General features: G+C 43.1%; 2 protein-coding genes across 3 annotated transcripts in view; one reads left to right on the top strand and one right to left on the bottom strand.

Moving 5' to 3' along the window:
- PCID2 (PCI domain containing 2) overlaps positions 1 to 5606 on the top strand; it is a 75996-nt gene extending 70390 nt beyond the window's left edge. For both annotated transcript variants that reach the window (XM_088458581.1, XM_088458585.1), the window contains exons 14-15: positions 4553 to 4676; positions 5305 to 5606. In XM_088458581.1, coding sequence (XP_088314707.1) covers positions 4553 to 4676; positions 5305 to 5394 — 214 coding nt within the window. In that variant the 3' untranslated portion in view covers positions 5395 to 5606. The remainder of the gene's footprint in view (positions 1 to 4552; positions 4677 to 5304) is intronic.
- A 1050-nt stretch (positions 5607 to 6656) lies between these two features.
- PROZ (protein Z, vitamin K dependent plasma glycoprotein) overlaps positions 6657 to 16840 on the bottom strand; it is a 33776-nt gene continuing 23592 nt past the window's right edge. The window contains exons 6-8 of the mRNA XM_088456819.1: positions 8298 to 8386; positions 7339 to 7456; positions 6657 to 7177 (exon numbers count right to left, since the gene is read on the bottom strand). Coding sequence (XP_088312945.1) covers positions 6657 to 7177; positions 7339 to 7456; positions 8298 to 8386 — 728 coding nt within the window. The remainder of the gene's footprint in view (positions 7178 to 7338; positions 7457 to 8297; positions 8387 to 16840) is intronic.

Raw genomic sequence — 16840 nt, 5'->3', positions numbered from 1 at the left:
ATTTTAAATATGTGCACAGAAAGAAGCACAAACATAAGAATGACAGGTAAGCACACTCTACGTCATTGTACTACTTCACTACATATTTTTCTGAATTTCTCAATAAACTTTTGGCTTAGGGGGTGCCGTGAAAACAATGCTGATGCACTAGGGTGCCGTGATTCAAAAAAGTTTGGGAACCACTGCACTATACAATTATCTGTCAGAATCTGGCTGGTTGGAATGAAAACCTGGTAATGTATGGGAGCAAATGACAGTTGATCATATGGTCTTAAACACTGGAAAACGGACAAAAAATAACTGTTCAAATTGGTTATATTCGTGTGTTTTAAACAATTTGTCTGAACGACCATTTTTGTCTGTTTTCCAGTGTTTGTGAGCAAATGGTCGATTGTCATTTGCTCCTATACATTCCCAGATTTTCATTACAACCAGCCAGACTGGACAGATATCTGACAGATAATTGTATAGTGTATGACCAGCATATGGTATATAGTACTGGAATCCTGCCAAAAAAAAGGAAACTTGTATAAGTTGATTCAGTGCCAATTTGTGAGTATACTTGTATGCATTGCACTTATATTCTACCAGTGTGATGGTGATTTAGTGCCCATTTGCAAATATCAATCCTTCCAAATTTATGGGTTTAGGTAGTTGATTTTAAAGCCCTTTTGCAAATAAATTATATGATTTTTATGTGTCTTATTCTAACTGCTGAAAAAAAAAAAATAATTTATTTTTTTTCCTAACCGAACTACCTGTGGTATGGGGGTTAGAGAGTGCTTCACATTTATTTTTTATCTGTGAAGGGGGTCACATTGCATTGTTAACCCTACACTTGTTGTAGGTTACTTGCAAATATTTCCCATATCTCAGGACAAAGGGTCAACGACAGACTGTTGTCCCTGTGCTGGTTTTATGTAAGCCTGGGCAGTAGCCCTTTTAGGAAGGATGGATTGTTATACACCACAACAGTCCACCTCGCCAGCACCTGTTCAGGGGTCATCTTGAATGTCCTCCTGGTCTCGGGTTATGACGTAGTTAGTGGACCGCTTATCAGCCCCACGTTACCTCCCACTTTGGATTTCCTACAGTAATTACAGCCTGCTATGTTTCCTCTTCCCATATATCCTTCCGGGATGAAGGGTTATGTCCACTCCGTTCAGAATCTGGCTTTGGGTATCTACCTATCGGCAGATGTTACAGGCGAGTGAGTCATCGGCTGTCTAAAGCATATTAATGGACTGCACATCCTCACAGTCCACCCTGCTTTCAGGTTCTGATATATCACCTGAGGAAACAAAAAAAAGTAATCCCCCAGCACTCAAAATGAAATCGGCAATAAGATTCGAAAAACTACATGGTGGTAGATATTTCAGAGATCTCAGCTGCATATATTTGCAAAGATATGGCTAAGCCTCCAGGCCACGTCACGGCGTCTCTGTTACCGGAGGTCCCTATCACTTGGTCAGAGTCCGGGGTGTAGAATCCCCAAAAAGCCGGCGAAGGCCAGCCACCCCAGTGAAGCACAACAGTGAGAGCCTAAAGTATGGGTTAATAAGAATAAAGCAAAAACTTAACACTGTTGTACTTCACTGGGGGATTATTTATTTTGTTTCTTGTATAGACTAACCCCTCCCTTACATGCACCTGAGTGATATTACTGAAGTGAATGAGCAGCTACCAACATGTATATAATCTGAGGAAGCAGAGGATACACAGGTTTTCTTCCTCTGGGCCTATCTTGGAGAGGAGCAGCGTCATTCATCACTGGATGTTCCTTTCTAGCAGATGCGGTTAATTCAATCCTCATTATAGAAGATGAAGTACCTGCACCTAAAGCCTAATAATCCTTTTGTTTAGACACCAGAAGGTTATTTAGTCTGGATTACCTCAATCTTAACAGCTCACTGAGTTTATGGGGGAAGCATGGAACACTCCAGATAAACTATTCCAGTTTCCAAAAGAGGCTAGTGTCTTTTTACCCTCTCCCACAGGGAGAGTGCATTAGGTGGGAAATTCCCCTCCCTTCTGGGGGTTCTTACGGGACACCTTCCTAAGGAGTTACTCCCAAGAATGTTTTGCACAACTCCCCCATTAGATTCTATCTAGGCCCTTGCCGGGTTATCCCGGTTCCTTTAGCTAACAGGGAAGGAGTTATTACTCAGATTGGGGTTTGATTCAGAAGCTAAATGAGTCTGATCGCTCTATTCTGAATCGGAAATCTCTCAGCGGGTTCATCCATGTGCCCAAGTTCTGTATGGAGACCCTACGGTTAATTATGCTGGCAATGGAACCTGGGGATTTCATGGTTCCCGGGATATACATGATGCATATCTCCATGTACCTATTGCACTATTCCACCAAGGGTTTCTGAGTTTTACTGTTCGTCAGCAACATTACCATTGCCCTTTTCCAACAGACCACCTAGCCCTCACAGACGACTTGAAGCAGACTTGCAGGGCAGGCCCCTCCACATGCAGCAGAACAGTGCCACAAATGTGCCAAATATCAACTGGCTGGGCAGGACCAGGAGTCAACAGGCCATGGCAGAGACTGCTCTGATCTTGCAGTGAGCAGAGAAGTTCTTTCTGGCTACTTTTGCCATCTTCATTCTCTTTTGTGGACAATTGGGAAGTCAACTTCCTCAGCTGGCACAGAGTTTACCAGAATACATTCAGCCTGATTGTAGAGTGCTGGCATCTCCCGGATATCAACCTTATGGCGTCCAAACTGTACAATAATCTGCCTTGTTATTGTGCGCGTTCCAGGGATCCTCAGGCAGCCTTAGTGGATGCCCTCATTGCCTGGTGATCCTTTCATCTAGGTTACATGTTCTTGCCCTTCTCCATGCTGCCGAATGTGCTCTGCCACATCAAGAGGGAGAAGGCCCACATTCTCCTCATTGCACCGGATTAGACATGGGGTGCGTGGTATTCGGACATCTGTTGATCAAACCGGTGTGGCGATTGCCGCTGCGGATCAATCTTCTTACTTAACTTTCCGCACCCTAATTTGCCTTGGCTGGCTTTGTCGGCATGGCATTTGAGACCAGTGTAAGGTGTACAGGATTTTCTCCAGCTGTCATGTTGGACTATGCATCAGGCTCGTAAGCCGACTACTGCCAACATTTACCATGGTCTCAGGGCCTCCGCCTTTCTTTGTTACATGGTCAGGTTTCCTTATTCCTTCCTTCGAAACCCCTGGCTTCTCTTGTGGATGTTCAGATGTTTATGCAAGGGGTGCTTCATGTTCTAGTTTGGTATTAGAGGTGCTTCAACTGGCTCCTTTTCAGCCTCTGGAGTCTATTGATTTGTGGTGGCTTACTTGGAAAGTAGCTTTTCTTTTGCCCTTTGCCTCTACTCCATGGATCTTGAAATTGGCGGTGCTATCGCCCAGTTCTCCTCTCCTGATTTTTCACTCTGACTGGGCGGTGCAACATACGCAGTTGTCTCTTCAACCTAATGTGGTTTCTCGTTTCTATTTTAATCAAGATATTGTTTTACCGGTTTTTCATCCTTCTGATTCGGATAGCCCTCTACGCTTTTTCGATGTTGTCTGTTTGCAGACAACATCGAAACATTTGCAGATTTATGTAGATCGCACCACGGCAGTTCAAAAGTCAGACAGTCTCTTGGTCCTCTATGATGCTAGCCAGCGGGGCTGACCGGCATCTGTAGCTTGCTGGATTACTTCTACTATTAAGCAGGCTTAATGTACTTTGGATGAGATGGTGCCTGACACTATCTGGGCAAATTCTACATAGGCCGTGAGTGTTTCTTGGGCAGAGTGGCATGGTGCCTCAGTTGACCAGTTGTGCAGAGCAGTCACTTTGTCCTCCGTGAACACCACCCCAAAATTTTATCTTTTCCATGCATTTGTGGCCAAAGGTGCGAGTTTTATTTGTAAAGTTTTTTGTTTTTTTTTCCCGGCTCGTCCTGTGTGTAACCACATAAAGTATAGATAAATGGAAGAAAGAATGGATAAACCAACTTCTCTAAAAGATTCCTGGAACAGGATAATAATGTTCAGCAATTGACTGCATAATATACTCAAAATTAATAATTTTCCACTTTCTATATATCTAAAATATAGATATCCTTAATCCCACCCTATAAGATGACTAAACCTCAGTAATATTGTGCAGCTGTATAAAATAGTGAGAGCTATTTCCTACTCAAGCAGAAAATGTGTTGTTTTTTTTTTGTTAAATTAATTTCTTCAAGCCTATAACAGACACATTTAACCTACCCAGGAATGTATGTCTTTGTTCTTCCCCACGCTTGTTTTAGGCTATGGTAAACTGAAGAGGATCTTGGGGAAAGAGGGGGTTATAGGACGGAAGTCTCAGTTTTTTTTTCCCCAGAGCTCTATCTCCAGGTGTGAAATATACTAATGTGAATGACTGAATATTCTCTGTAAAGCACTGCGGAATATGTTTGCACCATATAATTAACTGGTAATAAATACCTGTATGAATTTCCTTTTACACATTTTTCTAAGCAGCAGTATTTGTGTATTTGATGCTGTGTGTTATTTTAATGTCTTTCAGGTATCTGTTACTGCGTACACATCAGCTGTCTATGGATGCATTTTTGGTTGCCCTAAAATTCTTGCAAGTGGAAGATGTGGATATCGATGAAGTACATTGTATTATAGCGAATTTGATTAACATGGTATAAGTGTTTTTCTTTTATCTCCAGTACTATAAAATAGTGATTAGTAATTTAACATGCAATTTTACACACATTGTTTGGGATCTTCAACTATGAAGTCTTTAAAGTAGACATGAGAGCTCATCTTAAAACTACAATTATGTCATCAAAATTGCTTTTCTAGTTCACTTAACATTGGAAATCAAAAGTAACTTTGTAATAGATTTTGCTGCCTTCCTAAGCTACCATCTTTTATTTTGAACTACTACTGGTCTACTATACATTAAGTTTAACTGTTCATTGACTATGATTCTTAGTCTTTTTCTCCACTTACCTTAAAATTGCAAAGTTTAATAAAACATCTGCGCATTGCTAGCGGGTCTGTAATTGAATAGTCCTGGGCACTTTACCCAGGAGAAGAGATCATGCGCAAATACTTGAATCTGACCCTAGTAATCTTAATCTATTATTAATACATTGCCCAGTTAATATTTGACGTCCTCTGTTTTTTTTATTTTGTTAAATTTGCTGGTTGCCATAAATTGTGGTTTAAAATGTAAATATTGGAAGCTGATGATATGAATATTGTTAAACAATTGTTCTGATGTTTTGTTTTGCAGTAATATGTAACCAATATTTTTTTTATTAGGGACATATTAAAGGCTACATCTCTCATCAGCATCAAAAGCTTGTGGTGAGCAAACAAAACCCCTTTCCACCACTGTCAACAGTCTGCTAAGAACTTGCTGAAGATGAAGGATGGTCTGGTCTGCAAGTGGATTGCGTTCGGGTTCAATAGAAGTCTATTTCTTATGCAGAAATCCGTGCAACAGTAACATAAATCATAAAAAAGTGTTTTGAATCGTTTTACCATTGTACACTTTCTTACTTTATTTTTATTATTTTTAACAATGTATAATATTCACGTGATAATAAAGCCATTTTTTTGCATCTGCTGTAAATCCTGTTCTTTTTTAAATTCCAATTCTTCCAAATGCATAAGTCTATCAGAATATCAACAAACACTGAGGGCCCCATTTAATAACGAATACTTGTCATCACTAAAATGGTGCTACAACCTATTAGCAACTAAATGTCATTTATCAAACTCAGCCTGTAAAGTGACAGGGGCTAATTGTGTTGGAGCACCATTTAAGATTAGTAACGAGTGATAACAAGCATATCACTTTTATTTAAGTGGGCCCTAAATGTATATTTTATACATTTAAATATACAGATGTGTCCTCATACAGTATTGATGCAGTCAGACCAAACAGCCCCTCTTGGAGCATCAGGTTCTGTGGGACTCTGCTTGTACCTAGCATATTTTGTCCATCTTTATCGCCTGATACACTAGGAGACTGCACTGGTTAATATGATATGTGAGACTTGTGTATATACTGAGTCTGAATCTGTATACGAAGTGCTATGATACAGCGGACACTTTTTTTTTTTTCTTCACCCGAGTACCCTTGTGCTTCATTTACAGATTCCGTCACTCACGTATATACAAGTGTTGCATATCACATTAATCAGTGCAGCCCCCTGGTGCGATTTAGATGCATCGCGTTGTAACTGCAACACATTTTCAGGCAAAGAAGACACTCTGCGCAAGCAGAGCCGCACGGAGCCTGGAGGATCATTCACGGCAGGCATTTCGCACCGCAAGGCATATTGAGGCTAGATGTATGAGGACACGTCTTCAAGACTATAGTTCTGATTAAAATTCCCATAACATTCACTGACTTATTTTTCTGTACAAAATCAAACGTTTTATGGTTTGATTATATTTTATTAGCAACCAGATTTATGAGAGATTAGGTATGGAGGTAATCACTTCAATTCCATAGCATATCTGCACTTTAGGATATAGAATAGTATTCTGTAAAGAACATAGGCTGATACAGAAACATACCATTTGGTAAATAAAGCTGACCAAGGTATCTAATGATGATAATTTATAGCTGACTAGCATTTACAATATTTTTACACAATGATAAATTAGGTGGTGTTATGAACTAACCACATTAGATATCTTGATATTTTAGTAAATAAAAATACATTTGGATTTCTTGATTCTGGGTTCATTGATCCCATGATCCCAGTCAGAAACCAGGTGCCATTGTGTTCAATAGCAAAATGGTTCCCATCAGTCAGTACAGAGTCGATATTTGTCTTTGATAGTCCACAGAACATTCGGTTAGTTTGTGTCAAATTTAAAGCAAGTTCACAAGTTCCTTTATCAGTCTCTGTTAAGGAAAATTGAATTGGCTTCAGTCCCAGACTATCCTCCTGTGAGGGCAGCTGCCAGCCACTGACTGTACCTGGGACACGTGGGATCAGCACATTCTCCGCAAAGTCTTTCTGGGGAATGCAGATGGGCAGAATGTGTCTGTGAAACGTTATGTTGTATTGGAGTTTAAGCAGAGCAATGTTGTTTTCTCCGGTGTCTATACAATACTTTGGGTGCACGTGATAACTTGCCACCTTGATCTTTTCTGTGTTCTCAGTGTCATTGTTTCCTATGAAATAGACATCACTTTCATCAGCTACAGTATGTTAAGAAGTGACTTGTCGCACACGGAGGGAAGATGTACAGTATGTGGACACATCTGTAATACCTCCAAACTTTCATCAGTCTTTAATGAGTAAGCAGGATGCAAGAGATATGTCTAGTACTTACCTATGAGGATAGAAGAAGACTTGTGCTGGTTGCTACATGTGGCAGTTGTCAGTACCATAGATGGATACAGTATGACCCCACTGCAGTACGGGGTTCCCTCTGAGTTTAGCAGTAGTACCTTTTTAAATAAAATATATGTTTTAAAGACAATTTCCATGTGTTAGATCACAGTTGGAACAATTATGAAAGCTGGTGCTAGAGAATAAAATGAGGCGTTGACCACAGCAGTATCTGATTCTAATAGCGCATTAGTGAATATGACCGTAAACATCTGGCTGCTATGAGTGATGGTACATTTTTTCCCAGCACCCATTTTAATATCTATTTAAAAATCATTCAAATGGAAAAAGATCTAAAATTATAACACGATGGTCTAATTATTTATTAAGAGCATGGTATGTTATATCAACATTCAGAATGTCGACATGATCTGATTGTCGACATTGTCCATGTTGACATAATGTTTTTCTACCGTTAGAGCCCTAATCTTAACTGCAGCCTAACCCTATCCCTAAAACTAAACCTGTAATGTTGACGACGTGACTGTCTACCTTAACCAGGTCTACATAATGACCATGTCGACATGTTCACTATCAACATTCAAACCATATTGAGACTCTGAATGTCAACATAATGATTACATTCCTGAAATGTATGAAAATGTGTTGATAGAAATAGGTGTTGCTGATAGCAATCAATATGCTTTTATGACCATGGTTTGGTTAGTATTACCAACCACCATCTTTGCAACTTCACCCTTGAGACAAAATATCATGCATGATATTCGTTCCCTGGATTATTCACTAGATCAATGTAACTTCTGGGTCTTTCAATCCCTTGTGTCTTTAATGTTAATCTTAGTTAATGGCTAACCACTATTGGTGATTCTTAGCAAATAATTAACCACAATATATATTTTGCAGCATACAAAAGAAACATCATTTTAAAAAATGTGTTACCTGCCAAGGGAAAGTATGTTTGTGGTTGTCTTGGAGACTTGACAGTGTAGTAGTTTCATCATTCCACATTTGTCCACATGCATAGGGATCTATCAGGGGAAGATTATTATTATTATGTTTTATTTGTAAGATGCGACAAAGTGCCCATAACACAATACAAGGGGTAAATAAAACAAAATACTAACGTCTACTTGTGAAAGTTTTTCCTCTGGTAAAATTCAGTGAAAGCAGAATATAATGCATTGTTGGGCTGCCAGAACACAATGTTATAAGCATAAATACAGTTTGTGATGGTGCTACAGCTGCAAAATGCCGGGTTTACACTTGTGTGACCGGCAATCGTGCCAATGTCCAGGGACACCCTGGACATCGCATGATTGCAGGCACACACTGCAGAGATCAATGAAGGATGGAATGATCACTTGTTCTTCTTTTCTTAACACGAATGACGCCACATGCGATAACATCAGGTTTGATGTGCAGCAAATCAAACCTGACTACATTGCATGCAACCACAGGAGTGCGCATATCATGCATACACATTGCGCAATTTGTAGTTCTGATTTGGCCAAATACAGTGTGTACCCAGCTTTAGTGTTTGTATATTTTTATTCACTGCTTAAAATGGCTGCAGGAGGTCCAGTCAGAATCCGCTGTATCCATAGCTACTGCTTCTGATTGATCTTCCCATTCCCCCTGTAGCAGCACATAGCCTGGTGGTAATGGAGCTTTAAATGGAACTCAATATCTTATAAACAGAAACTGTAGGGGTTAAATTAAAGAATTTGAGCTGAACCTGGATAAAACCATTGTTCATGTATGTCTTCTTCTTCCTCCACTAGAGGGCACAGGGACCACTCTGGTTATAGCCTGGATAGGAGAGTCTGAGCACCAAACAGTTAATAAAATTTACCCACAAGCCCAGCTCCCTCTTCTCTATACCCCGCCCCCAGCCACTGGGACCTTAGTTTTAAGTTTGGTGCTAGGCAGGAGCTGGGCACCTCTCCTCTACTGTAGGTGGTTCCCCACTTTTAATTACATTTTTATTTTACTTTTATTTATTAGTTTATTGAGCGGGCAGTGTAAAGCGCTCCACCAACCCAGTGCCAGCAGCACTGGCGACTGAGTCAGTGACTTCGGCCATGGACTCCCGCATAGCATGAGCCGCCAGCCGCAGCCAGGGGACATGAGGTGAGCCGAGTGTCAGCGGCTGACCGCTGGAGCAGGAGACCTCTGGCGGTGCTGGTAGTGAGGGGCACCTGGTCTGACCGCGCTCACCACTAGACCACCAGGGACTTAATGGAGCAGGGGCTGCTTTATTGCAGAGGTGGCCTTTTTCCTGAGTGTTATACAAGACTGGGGAGGTTTGGTGCCTCCCTCTTCACCCCAGGGGGCGCTTTACCAAAGTGGCCAGCAAGCCCCAGGCGTGTGTGTATCATACTCCTCCCCCACAAGAACGTTGAGCGGCCATTTTAGCTACAGCCTGTTTCGGCGTGGGGGTGTGCAGCAGGGCTCCTGTCTCCTCTGATAGCCTGCTCCCAACAGCTGTGCTATTTTACTGGCTCCTTCATGCTACATTGGCTGGTTTGTTGAGAATTGACCACATATTATGCATTGTGTGGTCTGAGTGTATGTATGTATGTATGTAAGTGTTTTTCCTCTTATCTGTGCCGCTGGGGCTGGTCACTGAGGGGACATCCCTAACAGGGGTGAATACTATTTTAAGTTGTATACATAGCAAGTCGTTTCTACAAAAAGCAGGTATATTTCTAGTACAGGTTCACTTTATACTAGCACTAAAAGACCCTGATTGACTTACACCTTACTGATTGTTTGGTGTGTAGTTTATATCTGCTATATACTATGTCCAGAAGGACACTGGCGCGACTGCATTGCGCTCTTGCAAACAATGTCTTAGTGTAATTTCTCAGGATCGGTAGCATGACTGTCAATTTCTTTGGAATCCTGCAACAGGTCTGGCGGCCAGAAATTCGCCTGGGCTTTCTTATCAAGAACCGGCTTGGGCGTCTCAGCTGACTCAGGTAATGTCACAGATGTTAGACCGTATGTCAATGCAAGTACCACCTGTCCCTGTTGCAATGCCACAGCTCCCCATGGCGGAGACACCCTGAATGCAAACTTGTTCTCAGTCTGTCCAGGGCTTAGCTCAGGTATCCACGCCCTTTCAGCAGATGCTGGATAGAGATAGGGCTCCTAAACACAGACCCGCTCCACGGAAAAGTTCCACTCCTTTATCTCCCAGAAGTTCGGATTTAGAGATATCCTCAGACGGCAAGGCTAGCGCGTCCATTACCTCAGATGTGGAGACATCTTCTGTCCTGTAGACGTTGAGGCTCTTATCAGAGCAGCTGAGACTATTCTGCTAGTGGAGGAATCGGAACAACCTCCTAGATCCAGGGCACCTGTCTTTAAAAGACCGAAAAAGTCAGTAGTGGAATTTCCATCTTCTGCACAACTAGAAGATCTCCTAGCGGAAGCTTGGATCCTAGTAGACGATTCCAAGTGTCTAAGCGTATAGCCACCTTTTACCCTCTCCCTGCTGCGGATAGGGCCAAGTGGGAGTTTTCTCCCCCAGTGGATGCCCACATTACTCTGTTTATTTGGTCATCCCTCCTACCTATCCCTAATATGGCATCTCTTAAAGATCCTACTGATAGGAAATTGGAAAATTTCTTACAGGCCATTAATGTAAATGCAGGGGCCCTGGCTCGCCCAGCACTTGCATCTGCTTGAGTAGCTAAAGCTATGGGCCGCTGGGCAGACACTTTGGAAGGAGGTCTCACTTCTGGCACACATAGAGATGATTTAGTTACTATAGTTGCAACTCATGTCCCCCTACCGACTGTGATCATACTTGCATCAATCACTTTCTATTTATATGTAAGATAGATGGACAAACAGAAACAGGTGTCGAAACTGGATTATTGGCTGAGACAAGATCAGTTTAAAATTGAATCGCGGCGACGCCTTTTTGCGAAATGGCCGCCTAAGCGCCATTTTAGATAAACTCACACTTTAGTACATGTGGCGATAATACTATTAGCATCATGCGAATGCATCTGTGACCATCGCCATAAGTTACGGCGATTCACCAAAAGCCTATTTCATGACTTTACGTATTATAAAGGATATATTTCAGAAATGGCTTTACAGTATGTCAAAATTAGATGAATAGAGCAAATGGCCACGTGACAACTAGCTTGTGTAGATAAGCTTCCTGTATAGTGTCTGCTCTCACTACAGGTGGCCCGGCTCGAATACACACCTTATATTAGCAGACTTCCTGCAATGAAATTACTTCAAAGACTAGAGTGTTATCTTAGGTTTGTGTCATGTAGCTGGGCTATTTGCATTCACACAAGGGACTGGGAGAATGAAGAGTTTTTCTTTTGAAGCCTGGGAAAGGTGGGGGTTGCTGACAGAGGGGGCATGTGGAACTATCAGGCTCAGCATGTCATACTGCTAGATGTTCACTTAGTCAGATTTAAGTGCATCATTCCTCATACACACATTAATACGCACAATTACGCTGGTAACTAGTTGCATATTAGCGAATGCATAGGACTTTGTATGAAACTGCTGTTTTATTAGCTTTATGTGCACGCATCTGCCCCAAGTTAACTAGCGTCCTTATATCAAACCCCGCATACTCACACATTACATATTCACACACAAGGTTTAATAAGCGTTAAAGTATAAGATTTAAGTAGGTTCAGTTAGTATAAATGCTGTGAAATAAAGATATTTGATAACTAAGGTTTTATACATGCTAAGAAAGCCATGTTTGGTTTCGTACTGATGCGTACTCTTTGAACAGAATTCCGGTACTATCGGTATGGAGATCGCATCATGCATTCCCAACTTATGGACCGCAGAGACTACAAGCAACAAAATGTATATTTTATGAACAACTGTTAGGATGTAGCATGGGGGCGGGAGGGCAGAGACCCCCAGTTGTTAGAGGCTGGGTGAGTCTATTTGAACCAGCCTGTTAAGCGCTCTGTAACAGATGCTTCTCCCCTGGGAACCAATGATATCAGCAACAAACTTCTCTATTGTCCTGTCTATTCTGGGGGGGTATAAACATGTGTGCTCAAACACTGGGTTTTTAGTCTTCTTGCTGAATGCTGATTGACAGATTTTTTTTTTCTGAATGCCGGCATCTGGTCCAGAGTGCATGCGTATGTATACTGTACTTGGGGTCTATATAATTCCTTTGCGTCTAATTGTCTATGGATCAATAGTGTGTAACTGACTGTACTTTTTACTTGAGTAATACTTTGTGCTTCGGAACCACACGTTCCAAGTCTGGAGTCTTTTATTTACTGTATGACTATGTACGCAAATTAAGCGTCCTCCTTAGAGGTTTATAGGTAGGATTTTAGAAGGTACAGGCAGGAGTATATAGAGGTTCATTTCAATATCGTCACAGGGGACTCCTAGATCCAGAATACGCTCATCACCATGTACACAAATTAGATGCATTGACTGAACACCCCCCCAAACAACTCAATCACTTAGCAACAAATGGGCCAATAACAAAAGCGGTGACGTCATGATAAATAACCATATTAAAGATGGCCACCATACACTTACTCTCCGAGGAAGGTCATCAGACCGACATGCATTGGAGCACATCCATTTGAACCTATATTACAAGAAGGACTAGGACAGATCGAAGTCTCCTCACCGCTAGGCCACCCGGCGAGTGGAGTGCGCGGTGTAGCCGCCAGTACCTGACACCCTTATTGCATCATCGCGACCCTGGGAAAGATATGTGGGCACCTGGAAGGATAAGTATCAATGCGGGGACCACGCTGGAGAGCGATCAGCTCATCCAGAATACGATCCGGTCATCCAGGCGACCAGAACAAAAGAAGGACACCACACGGACCAGGTGAGGCCTCACCAAGACTGTTTTCTGATTATTGAGACTGAACTTATATCTTGCCATTCACATTTACATCATGACGTCACCCGCCGTCAGTCACGGCTATTAGTGGAAATGAGGGACACCCACCTACCAACCCTCCTTTATTTCAGGACGGATCATCCCACTTGTATCCTTCACATTTACTCCGACCCTAGGGAGATCGTAATACGACAATCCCCACACTGCTGTTTTTTTACAATACATTTTCCCCTTAACACTCTTAGGCGAATATAGATGTATACATACAGAGGACTATAAAATAGCCTCTCAATCTAGACGCTACAAAATCCGGAGCACTGTGACTACAAAATTAAGGAGTTATGCACTATCTTCTTGTTGCCGATACCTTCATTTATTTTTGTTTAATCGAAACATACTATACAGCACCATCCTTTACTCAGGCGCAGATACAATTGTTGTTTTTCTTGTATAGTTACTATGGTTGCACATATCAAAGAAGCAGCTTCTTGCTTACCCGAAGCATCTATAGATACAGGGATTTTGACCTCAAAGGTTTCTGCTTTGGCAGTGGCGGCCAGAAGAGCACTCTGGCTGCGCACCTGTAAAGCGAACAAATTTCTGCGGATTCCCAAATTCCGCATGGAGTCCCTGCGATCCATCATTCTAGTCTTGGAACCAGGGGACTTTATGGCATCACTGGATATTCTGGATGCCTATTTGCATAGCCCTATATGAACCAATTATCAACATTTCCTCTGCTGTTGCTGTCCAAAACCAGACACTACCAGTTTTAGACATTACAATTTGGACAGTCTACGGCCCCTTGGCTGTTCACGAAGGTCATGGCAGCACATGTGTGGCGCAGGGGTGTCAGAATCTTACCATACCTAGATGACCTGCTTCTCTTGGCCCAGTCTCCGGCAGTTCTCAGGGATCACATGCAGATGACCGTGGAAGTGCTTTAATTGCGCGGGTGGATCATCAATTGGAAGAAGTCCATGCTTTTTCCTTCCCAGTTGATGCTCCATCTGGGAGCCCTGTTGTATTCCAGAACTCAGAGAGTCTTCCTCCCTCCGGACAAGATTGTGTCATTACAATCCAGAATTCACACCTTTCTCAGCCAGCGGCAAGTGTCCATTCCCTCGTGCATGCAGATTCTGAGGTCGTTGATGTCAACATTCCACATGGTGGAGTACAGTCAGTTTCACTCCCGGTCCCTCCAGGGACTCATTCTGAGGTGTTGCATCAAGTCACGTCTGAACCTCAAGGCTCAGACTCTAATTCTCCCCCAGGAGGTTAGTCTCTCCTTACTGTGGTGGCTCCAGCGTCTTCATCTGGACAAGGGACGCCCCTTTTGGATACAGGACTGGGTCCTTCTCACCACCAATGCAAGCCTTCGGGAGTGGGGAGCTGTAACTTGTCACCTTTCAGAGGCGTTGGACAAGTCAGGATAACCAGCTATCCATCAACATCCTGGAACTTCGGGCTGTGTACAGAGCTTTCGGGGTTGCCCTGTGAAGATACAGTTGGACAACGCAACCATGGTGGCCTACATAAATCACCTGGGCGGCACTTGCAGCCAAGGGGCCATGCAAGAGGTCAGCAGAATTCTTCGCTGGGCAGAGCGTTATCTTTCGGCACTGCCCGCAGTCTTCATCATGCAAAATTGGGAAGTGGACTTCCTAAGTCACCAGGATATCCATGCAGGCGAGTGGGCCTTACATCCGGATGTCTTCCAGCTGTTAGTCCATCGCTGGGGCCTCCCAGACATCGATCTCCATGATTACTCAGATCCTTTGCAAGTTCAAACTGGAAGGAGGCACTCTGATACTAGTGGCTCCAGATTGGCCCCGGAGAATTTGGTATGCAGATCTTCTGGGTCTGTCCATAGACATCCCACTGCGTCTTCCCCTGCGGCCGGGTTTTTCTGTCTCAGGTCCCCTGTTTCCATTTGGATCTAGCCCGTCTCGCTTTGACGGGGTGGCTCTTGAGACATCCATCTTAAGAGCACAGGGATTCTCTAGGAGGGTTATTAAGACCATGCTGCAGGCGAGGTAACCGTCTCCTGCACGTATTTATCATCTGGTTTGGCGTATCTATTTTTCGTGGTGTTCAACTAAAGGTCTCAGCCCCAGGTCTTTCCGCCTTTCCCGTATCCTTTCTTTCTTGCAGACAGGTCTGGATTTGGGTCTTTTTTTTCCAGGGTGTTCTCCATATGCAGCCACCGTTTGTTTCTCCTGTGTCTCCCTGGGATCTTTCTTTGGAACCAAGCTCTCCAGTCAGCTCTCTTTGAACCGTTATAGACAGTTGAATTGTGTTGGCTCACATGGAAAACTGTGTTTCTATTGGCCAACGCATCAGCTCGGAGGGTCTCGGATTTCGGTCCTCTCCATTTCTTGTGTTCCATCCTGACAGGGCTGTCTAAAGGACTCACCTTGGATACCTTCCCAAGGTAGTGTCCCATTTTCATATTACTCAGGAAATAGTTGTTCCTGCATTTCAGTTAGTGGATCCATCTCTCCCTGAGACTTTGGATGTTGTGAGAGCTCTTCGTGTGTATGTTAAACAGACTTAAAGGTTTCGTAAGTCAGACTCTATTTGTTTTGTACGATTTCCACAAGAAGGGCTGACCAGCTATTAAGCATACCTTAGCCAGCTGGTTTCGTTTCACTATTTGCCAGGCTTGCTCCTTGACTAACTTTCCTGCCCCTGAAGTGGTGACGGCTCATTCCACCCGCTAAGTGGGTGGAATGAGCCATTGTGGGGCTTCTGCTGAACAGCTCTGTAAGGCTGCCACATGGTTGTCTGCGCATACTTTCATCAGGTTTTATGTATTCAATACTTTTGCATCCTCAGATGCCGCCTTCAGCATCTGTGCTTAACGCAGCCCAGGAGCGTCCCCTGGGACCAGCTTTAGGACGTGCCTCCTAGTGGAAGAAGAAGAAAAGGAGACTTCTGTCTTGTTAAGTCTCTTTCATCAACTCCATAGGGGGCAAAGGGCGCTCTTGCTGACGCACCTGTCTGACGGGGGGTGTTTTCTTGGTGACCGGTCCGGTTGTACTTTCAATGGCATTTATGGTTCTGTATGTATGCCGGCCTTCCTTCCTTCTCCTCTGCCTCGCTCCTGCCCTGGGCTTGCAAACTAAACTTAGGTCCCAGAGGCTGGGAGCGGGGTCTAGAGGAGAGGGAGCTGGGCTTGTGGTTAAATTTTATTAACTGTTTGGTGCCCAGACTCTCCTCACCAGGCTATAACCAGAGTTGTCCCTGTGCCCCCTATGGAGTGGAAGAAAGAGACTTAAGGAGACTTATGTCTTACATGTTATTTCAATGTTCTACACATGGTGTTCTCTTAACACACACACACCTCACAGATCCTTCACCCACAGGGGTCAATCCAATTAGGTGCAAATTGGGTACTATGAGCTGTTGTCACAGCGAACTTGCTATTCAAATTACTTTTGCAATTCATTTCCAAACTGGCATTTATTTTTCTGAGGAAATTCAGGTTTTTTTGTGCGCACCCCCTGAGCCGATGAGAAGGTAGTGAAAAATCCTTTTTTTTTTATTCAAAAATGTCGGGACACAGTGCAGAACCTCTGGTAAATAATGTGGGGGTGTAAATGATGTG

Source organism: Taudactylus pleione, unplaced genomic scaffold (genome assembly GCF_031769625.1).
Source record: "Taudactylus pleione unplaced genomic scaffold, aTauple2 ptg000041l, whole genome shotgun sequence".
NCBI classification, from domain to species: domain Eukaryota; kingdom Metazoa; phylum Chordata; class Amphibia; order Anura; family Myobatrachidae; genus Taudactylus; species Taudactylus pleione.
Note: the sequence above shows the minus strand (reverse complement) of the source record. Positions and strands in the feature narration are given on the sequence as shown.